The sequence below is a fragment of the Cololabis saira genome, chromosome 22 (assembly GCF_033807715.1).
Source record: "Cololabis saira isolate AMF1-May2022 chromosome 22, fColSai1.1, whole genome shotgun sequence".
Lineage (NCBI taxonomy): Eukaryota > Metazoa > Chordata > Actinopteri > Beloniformes > Belonidae > Cololabis > Cololabis saira.
Genome location: NC_084608.1, coordinates 36,513,487 through 36,523,766, shown reverse-complemented (window position 1 = coordinate 36,523,766; position 10,280 = coordinate 36,513,487). Strand labels below are relative to the sequence as shown.

General features: G+C 45.4%; 1 protein-coding gene across 1 annotated transcript in view; it reads right to left on the bottom strand.

Moving 5' to 3' along the window:
* LOC133422981 (sodium channel protein type 3 subunit alpha-like) overlaps positions 1-10,280 on the bottom strand; it is a gene marked incomplete at its 3' end in the record, with an annotated part of 137,844 nt that overhangs the window by 30,391 nt on the left and 97,173 nt on the right. Inside the window, exon 15 of the mRNA XM_061713053.1 lies at positions 6,761-6,999. Coding sequence (XP_061569037.1) covers positions 6,761-6,999 — 239 coding nt within the window. The remainder of the gene's footprint in view (positions 1-6,760; positions 7,000-10,280) is intronic.

Here is a 10,280-nt window from a genome sequence, read left to right as displayed (position 1 = left end):
CAGATATTGATCCTACATGTGATCGGTGAAACGTGCTCCATGTTTTAGACTCGTCCCACTCTCGTTTTCAATACGGTCATTGATCCAAATCCTCCGATAGATTTCCTGATGGGAAAATCTGTAGCCTAATAGGTAAATTAGCAGCTATTTATTATTAATATGTATGTTTAATTTATAATAGAGGTAACAAAGGGGCAGGGTTAAATAAGTTTTACTTCTACCTGCTCCTTTTCGGACACTGTTTTTTTTTCCCTGTTTGTATTTTTCCCTCATGTGTTCGAAATAAACAATTCAATCAATAAAAAGAATAGCTGTATTTGGAGTAAAACCTGGGGACTGGACATTAAACATGTATAATGTGGCCTTTACTACCAAATACTATTGAACTGGAAGAGTTTAAAACCTGAAAATCTCCCTCACATGTCGAGGGGAAGAGACACATTTGGAGAAAATGGAGAAGGAAAAAAATACAAATAAAAAAGATACAAAGAAACATTCTATTCAAAATACAGATTTGAATAAACATGTAACCGGATCAGTTAGCGCGCCGCCGCCGGCTAACGCGTGCGTGCGCTCAGGTGTGACTCGATTAGCATAGCGCGTTAGCCACGGGGGTCCGGAGCTGTCCGACCCGGTTCTGTCAGCCCCGGAGAACTGGACCGGAGACCAGCTGGTCCAGCTGGTGTCAGGACCCGTCGCTTCAACGGAGCGTCAAGTGGAGCTGGTCCTTCAGGGGGGACTGGACCAGAACTGGACCAGAACTGGACCAGAACCGGACCAGAACTGGACCAGAACCGGACCAGAACTGGACCAGAACCGGACCAGAACTGGACCAGAACCGGACCAGAACTGGACCAGAACCGGACCAGAACTGGACCAGAACTGGACCAGAACTGGACCAGAACTGGACCAGAACTGGACCAGAACTGGACCAGAACTGGACCAGAACTGGACCAGAACTGGACCAGAACTGGACCAGAACTGGACCAGAACTGGACCAGAACTGGACTAGAACTGGACCAGAACTGGACCAGAACTGGACCAGAACTGGACCAGAACTGGACCAGAACTGGACCAGAACTGGACTAGAACTGGACCAGAACTGGACCAGAACTGGACCAGAACTGGACCAGAACTGGACCAGAACTGGACTAGAACTGGACCAGAACTGGACCAGAACTGGACCAGAACTGGACCAGAACTGGACCAGAACTGGACCAGAACTGGACCAGAACTGGACCAGAACTGGACCAGAACTGGACCAGAACTGGACCAGAACTGGACCAGAACTGGACCAGAACTGGACTAGAACTGGACCAGAACTGGACCAAAACTGGACCAGAACTGGACCAGAACTGGACCAGAACTGGACTAGAACTGGACCAGAACTGGACCAGAACTGGACCAGAACTGGACCAGAACTGGACCAGAACTAGACTAGAACTGGACCAGAACTGGACCAGAACTAGACTAGAACTGGACCAGAACTGGACCAGAACTGGACCAGAACTGGACCAGAACTAGACTAGAACTGGACCAGAACTAGACTAGAACTGGACCAGAACTAGACTAGAACTGGACCAGAACTGGACCAGAACTGGACCAGAACTGGACCAGAACTGACCAGAACTGGACCAGAACTGGACCAGAACTGACCAGAACTAGACTAGAACTGGACCAGAACTGGACCAGAACTGGACCAGAACTGGACCAGAACTGGACCAGAACTAGACTAGAACTGGACCAGAACTGGACCAGAACTGGACCAGAACTGGACCAGAACTGGACCAGAACTGGACCAGAACTGGACCAGGACTGGACCAGAACTGACCAGAACTAGACTAGAACTGGACCAGAACTGGACCAGAACTGGACCAGAACTGGACCAGAACTGACCAGAACTGGACCAGAACTGGACCAGAACTGGACCAGAACTGACCAGAACTGGACCAGAACTGGACCAGAACTGGACCAGAACTGACCAGAACTGGACCAGAACTGGACCAGAACTGGACCAGAACTGGACTAGAACTGGACCAGAACTGGACCAGAACTGGACCAGAACTGGACCAGAACTAGACCAGAACTAGACCAGAACTGGACCAGAACTGGACTAGAACTGGACCAGAACTGGACCAGAACTAGACTAGAACTGGACCAGAACTGGACCAGAACTGGACCAGAACTGGACCAGAACTGGACCAGAACTGGACCAGAACTGGACCAGAACTAGACTAGAACTGGACCAGAACTAGACTAGAACTGGACCAGAACTGGACCAGAACTAGACCAGAACTAGACTAGAACTGGACCAGAACTAGACTAGAACTGGACCAGAACTGGACCAGAACTGGACCAGAACTGGACCAGAACTGACCAGAACTGGACCAGAACTGGACCAGAACTGGACTAGAACTGGACCAGAACTGGACCAGAACTGGACCAGAACTGGACCAGAACTGGACTAGAACTGGACCAGAACTGGACCAGAACTGGACTAGAACTGGACCAGAACTGGACCAGAACTGACCAGAACTGGACCAGAACTGGACCAGAACTGGACTAGAACTGGACCAGAACTGGACCAGAACTGGACCAGAACTGGACCAGAACTGGACCAGAACTGGACCAGAACTGGACCAGAACTGGACCAGAACTAGACTAGAACTGGACCAGAACTAGACTAGAACTGGACCAGAACTGGACCAGAACTAGACCAGAACTAGACTAGAACTGGACCAGAACTAGACTAGAACTGGACCAGAACTGGACCAGAACTGGACCAGAACTGACCAGAACTGGACCAGAACTGGACCAGAACTGGACCAGAACTAGACTAGAACTGGACCAGAACTGGACCAGAACTGGACCAGAACTGGACTAGAACTGGACCAGAACTGGACCAGAACTGGACCAGAACTAGACTAGAACTGGACCAGAACTGGACCAGAACTGGACCAGAACTGGACTAGAACTGGACCAGAACTGGACCAGAACTGGACCAGAACTGGACCAGAACTGGACCAGAACTAGACTAGAACTGGACCAGAACTAGACTAGAACTGGACCAGAACTGGACCAGAACTGGACCAGAACTAGACCAGAACTAGACTAGAACTGGACCAGAACTGGACCAGAACTAGACCAGAACTGGACTAGAACTGGACCAGAACTGGACCAGAACTGGACCAGAACTGGACCAGAACTGGACCAGAACTGGACTAGAACTGGACCAGAACTGGACCAGAACTGGACCAGAACCGGACCAGAACTGGACTAGAACTGGACTAGAACTGGAGCAGAACTGGACCAGAACTGGACTAGAACTGGACCAGAACCGGACCAGAACCGGACCAGAACCGGACCAGAACCGGACCAGAACTGGACTAGAACTGGACCAGAACTGGACTAGAACTGGACCAGAACTGACCAGAACTGGACCAGAACTGGACCAGAACTGACCAGAACTAGACTAGAACTGGACCAGAACTGGACCAGAACTGGACCAGAACTGGACCAGAACTGGACCAGAACTAGACTAGAACTGGACCAGAACTAGACTAGAACTGGACCAGAACTGGACCAGAACTGGACCAGAACTGGACCAGAACTGGACCAGAACTGGACTAGAACTGGACCAGAACTGGACCAGAACTGGACCAGAACTAGACCAGAACTAGACTAGAACTGGACTAGAACTGGACCAGAACTGGACCAGAACTGGACCAGAACTAGACTAGAACTGGACCAGAACTGGACCAGAACTGGACCAGAACTGGACCAGAACTGGACCAGAACTGGACCAGAACTAGACTAGAACTGGACCAGAACTGGACCAGAACTGGACCAGAACTGGACCAGAACTGGACCAGAACTGGACCAGAACTGGACCAGAACTGGACCAGAACTGGACTAGAACTGGACCAGAACTGGACCAGAACTGGACCAGAACTGGACCAGAACTGGACCAGAACTAGACTAGAACTGGACCAGAACTGGACTAGAACTGGACCAGAACTGGACCAGAACTGGACCAGAACTGGACCAGAACTGGACCAGAACTGGACCAGAACTGGACCAGAACTGGACTAGAACTAGACTAGAACTGGACCAGAACTGGACCAGAACTGGACCAGAACTGGACCAGAACCGGACCAGAACTGGACCAGAACTGGACCAGAACTGGACTAGAACTAGACTAGAACTGGACCAGAACTGGACCAGAACTGGACCAGAACTGGACCAGAACTGGACCAGAACTGGACCAGAACTGGACCAGAACTGGACCAGAACTGGACCAGAACCGGACCAGAACTGGACCAGAACCGGACTAGAACTGGACCAGAACTGGACTAGAACTGGACCAGAACTGGACCAGAACTGGACTAGAACTGGACCAGAACTGGACCAGAACCGGACCAGAACTGGACCAGAACCGGACTAGAACTGGACCAGAACTGGACTAGAACTGGACCAGAACTGGACCAGAACTGGACCAGAACCGGACCAGAACTGGACCAGAACCGGACTAGAACTGGACCAGAACCGGACTAGAACTGGACCAGAACTGGACCAGAACTGGACTAGAACTGGACCAGAACTGGACCAGAACTAGACTAGAACTGGACCAGAACTGGACTAGAACTGGACCAGAACTGGACCAGAACTGGACTAGAACTGGACCAGAACTGGACCAGAACTAGACTAGAACTGGACCAGAACTGGACTAGAACTGGACCAGAACTGGACCAGAACTGGACCAGAACTGGACCAGAACTGGACCAGAACTGGACCAGAACTGGACCAGAACTAGACTAGAACTGGACCAGAACTGGACTAGAACTGGACCAGAACTGGACCAGAACTGGACCAGAACTGGACCAGAACTGGACCAGAACTGGACCAGAACTGGACCAGAACTGGACTAGAACTAGACTAGAACTGGACCAGAACTGGACCAGAACTGGACCAGAACTGGACCAGAACCGGACCAGAACTGGACCAGAACTGGACCAGAACTGGACCAGAACTGGACCAGAACTGGATCAGAACTGAACAATAACAAATGATACATTTACAGCTTCTGAAAATGGTAAAATCGCTGGTGGAATATTCTGGTATTTTCCTCTTTTTTTCTATTTTTTTCCTTCTTTTTTCCCTCTTTTTTTCTATTTTTTTCCTCTTTTTTTCTGTTTTTTTTTCCCTATTTTGTCCTCTTTTGTCATTTTTTTCCCTCTTTTTTTCCTTCTTTTTTCCTCTTTTTTTCCTTTTTCTTCTTCTTTTTTTCCTCTTTTTTCCTGTTTTTTTCCTCATTTTTCTCGACATTTCTACAGACCACTAGGATCTGGACCTGGACTTGCGGTTCCTCTGGAGAACCAGTACGTTAGTTTTCGACTTTTTTCTCTACTTTTTTCTCAAAATTCCGACTTTTTTCTCAAAATTTCGACTTTTTTCTCAAAATTCCGACTTTTTTCTCTACTTTTTTCTCAAAATTCCGACTTTTTTCTCAAAATTTCGACTTTTTTCTCAAAATTCAGACTTTTTTCTTGACTTTTTCTCAAAATGTCAACATTTTTTTCAGAATTTTGACTTTTTTCTCGACTTTGTCTCAAGATTTGGACTTTTTTCTCAAAATTCCGAGTTTTTTCTCAACTTTTTTCTCAAAAATTGCGGTTCCTCTACAGACCACTAGGGTCCAGATCCAGACCTGCAGGTCCTCTACAGACCACTAGGGTCCAGATCCAGACCTGCAGGTCCTCTACAGACCACTAGGGTCCAGATCCAGACCTGCAGGTCCTCTACAGACCACTAGGGTCCAGATCCAGACCTGCAGGTCCTCTACAGACCACTAGGGTCCAGATCCAGACCTGCAGGTCCTCTACAGACCACTAGGGTTCAGATCCAGACCTGCAGGTCCTCTACAGACCACTAGGGTCCAGATCCAGACCTGCAGGTCCTCTACAGACCACTAGGGTCCAGATCCAGACCTGCAGGTCCTCTACAGACCACTAGGATCTGGACCTGGACTTGCGGTTCCTCTGGAGAACCAGTACGTTAGTTTTCAACTTTTTTCTCGACTTTTTCTCAAAATTCCGACTTTTTTCTCAAAATTCTGACTTTTTTCTCAAAATTCCGACTTTTTTCTCTACTTTTTTCTCAAAATTCCGACTTTTTTCTCAAAATTTCGACTTTTTTCTCAAAATTCAGACTTTTTTCTTGACTTTTTCTCAAAATTTCTAAAAAATTTTCAAAATTTCGACTTTTTTCTCGACTTTTTCTCAAAATTTTGACTTTTTTCTCAAAATTTTGACTTTTTTCTCGACTTTGTCTCAAAATTTTGACTTTTTTCTCAAAATTCAGACTTTTTTCTTGACTTTTTCTCAAAATTTCTACATTTTTTTCAAAATTTCGACTTTTTTCTCGACTTTTTCTCAAAATTTTGACTTTTTTCTCAAAATTTTGACTTTTTTCTCGACTTTGTCTCAAAATTCCGACTTTTTTCTCAAAATTCCGACTTTTTTCTCAAAATTTCGACTTTTTTCTCAAAATTTAGACTTTTTTCTTGACTTTTTCTCAAAATTTCAACATTTTTCTCAAAATTTCGACTTTTTTCTCAAAATTCAGAGTTTTTTCTCAACTTTTTTCTCAAAAATTGCGGTTCCTCTACAGACCACTAGGGTCCAGATCCAGACCTGCAGGTCCTCTAGGGACCACCAGGGTCCAGATCCCCAGACCCCTGCCCCCCCCCGGTGGTTCCTACCAGGTTCCCGACCGTCAGCACTCCGTTGAACTCGTCCGTCATGGGGTAGTGCTCCATGGCCATGAAGAGCGTGTTGAGGACGATGCAGATGGTGATGGCCAGGTCCAGGAACGGGTCCATGACCACGGCTTTCACCAGCCGCTTCAGCGCCAGCCACCGGGGGCAGCAGACCCACACCAGGTACCGGTCCGCAAACAGGTACCAGCACGGGGGGCAGCGCCGGTTCGCCTCCTCCAGCTCTGCAGGGGGACAGGGGGGAAAGGGGGTCAGGGGGACTCTGGACCGGACCGGATCAGCCATGGACTAGACCTGGACCAGAACTGGTCGAAAACCGGACCAGAACTGGACAAAAACTAGACTAGAACTGTCGTTCCTCTATCGACCACTAAAGGGGGATGTAACATGAAATCTGGAGGGATGTAACATGAAATCTGAATGATGTAACATGAAATCTGGAGGGATTTAACATGAAATCTGAATGATGTAACATGAAATCTGGAGGGATGTAACATGAAATCTGGAGGGATTTAACATGAAATCTGAATGATGTAACATGAAATCTGGAGGGATTTAACATGAAATCTGAATGATGTAACATGAAATCTGGAGGGATGTAACATGAAATCTGGAGGGATGTAACATGAAATCTGGAGGGATGTAACATGAAATCTGGAGGGATGTAACATGAAATCTGGAGGGATGTAACATGAAATCTGGAGGGATGTAACATGAAATCTGGAGGGATGTAACATGAAATCTGAATGATGTAACATGAAATCTGGAGGGATGTAACATGAAATCTGACGGGATGTAACATGAAATCTGAATGATGTAACATGAAATCTGAATGATGTAACATGAAATCTGGAGGGATGTAACATGAAATCTGAATGATGTAACATGAAATCTGAATGATGTAACATGAAATCTGAATGATGTAACATGAAATCTGACGGGATGTAACATGAAATCTGACGGGATGTAACATGAAATCTGACGGGATGTAACATGAAATCTGGAGGGATGTAACATGAAATCTGGAGGGATGTAACATGAAATCTGAATGATGTAACATTAAATTTGAAGGGATTTAACATGAAATCTGGATGATGTAACATCAAAATCTGGAGGGATGTAACATGAAATCTGAATGATGTAACATGAAATCTGGAGGGATGTAACATGAAATCTGACGGGATGTAACATGAAATCTGGAGGGATGTAACATGAAATCTGGAGGATGTAACATGAAATCTGGAGGGATGTAACATGAAATCTGGAGGGATGTAACATGAAATATAGAGGGATGTAACATGAAATTTGAAGGGATGTAACATGAAATCTGGAGGGGTGTAACATGAAATATGGAGGGATGTTACATGAAATTTGAGGGGATGTAACATGAAATCTGAATGATGTAACATGAAATTTGAGGGGATGTAACATGAAATCTGGAGGGATGTAACATGAAATCTGGAGGGATGTAACATGAAATATGGAGGGATGTAACATGAAATCTGGAGGGATGTAACATGAAATCTGGAGGGATGTAACATGAAGCTGAAGGTAACATGAAATCTGGAGGTAGGGAAGGAGGGATGCAGAATGAAATGCAAAGAGAGAGGAATGAAAGAGTGAGGGATGAAGCAGCAGATGGATGGGCAGAGACAGCAGCGGTTCTTGTGTTTTCCTGTATAATGATCTGTTCTGTAAGAGCAGCGACCGCCGGGGGGGAGACGGTGACTCAGCAGACACACACACACACACACACACACACACACACACACACACACAGGGAGCTGGATTCGTGCTAAACGAAGGTGACCACAATGACACCCCCCTCCTTCATTCAGCTTCCATGTCTCTTCCTCGTCTCCGACATCGTAGACAAAGCCAGTGTTTCCCCGAGGAAACACACACACACACACACACACACACACACACACACACACACACACACACACACACACACACACACACACACACTGGAATGTCAGATCTGGACCAAAATCTGGTCCAAAAAACAGCACAAGGCACAGAAGTGATAAGAAATGAGGATGAACATTTAGCATATACATATAAATATATATATATACACATATATATGTATATATATATGTATATACATATATATGTGGGCGTGTCCAAATCCCAGTTAATCTCCTTTTAAAGAGAATAAATCCAGGTTAATCTACTTCTTAAAATGACAAATCCCAGTTAAATTACATCTAAACAGCACAAATCCCAATTAATCTACTTCTCAAGAGAATAAATCCCAGTTAATCCACTTCTCAAGAGTACAAATTCATAATAAGTGCAGATAATAACTGTTTCTGGAACAACGTGGAGATGTTTGATCCTCCCGTTCTGAGACCAATGAGAGGAATCATTTCTATGTGACTGACGAAGCCTGGCTGAAACCGGGTCATGTGACAGGAAGTGACCCAAACACGGCAGCAGATCTACATCAGAATGATGACGTATCAGAGAGTCCAGGTTCTGGAAGGACCTGAACCTGGTTGAGATGCTGAGGCCGGAGTTTCAGAGAGTCTCGGTGAACGGAAACTGAACAGAACCAGGACCAGGACCAGGGTGTGACCCTTTTCATGTGTTGGACCAGTGAACCAGGACCAGGACCAGGACCAGAACCAGAACCAGGACCAGGACCAGGATGTGACCCTTTTCATGTGTTGGACCAGTGAAGCAGGACTGGACCAGAACCAGAATTTTGCGTTTGTGATGGAAATAACTTGGAGGGAAAAAATGCACGGCCAAACGAAAATATGAAAATAAACACAGGACGTTTTGAACAGAGTGGGAGAGTTTAATATATATATAATATAAATGATAAATTAATATTTAAGCAATAGATCACAACAGGCCTGAAGTGATAAGAGTGTATATCACGGCCTGAAGTGATGTATTGCTTTTATAAAATGGTTACCAATAATGTAAATATGAAAGAGCAATACACAATCTATTTTATGTAGTTTTTGATTAATAGAAAAACATATTATCCAGTAAAAATATCCCCACTGTGTAAAACAATTGTCCATCTCTCCAGATGTAGCTCCACATGTTGGAGACAGGAACTCCTCCATCCATCCATCCATCGTTAGCTCCTCCCCGCTAACGTTAGCTCCTCCCCGGAGATCAACGTTTACCCTCAACATGACTCATTAATTTTTAACGAAAATAAAAAAATAAACTTTAACACTAGCTACTTTTTTCTACCTGCTGTAACCGTCAACAAATCTGTACAAGTTGGTTGTTGTCATGGAAACATTGTTGCTTCCCTGACGTGGAATGATCTGCTGTGATGAGGCTTTAGAATAGAAGCCGTGGTATAAACTCATTATACCACAGTTAACAACCAATCAGATCATTATACCACAGTTAACAACCAATCAGATCATTATACCACAGTTAACAACCAATCAGATCATTATACCACAGTTAACAACCAATCAGATCATTATACCACAGTTAACCACCAATCAGATCATTATACCACAGTTAA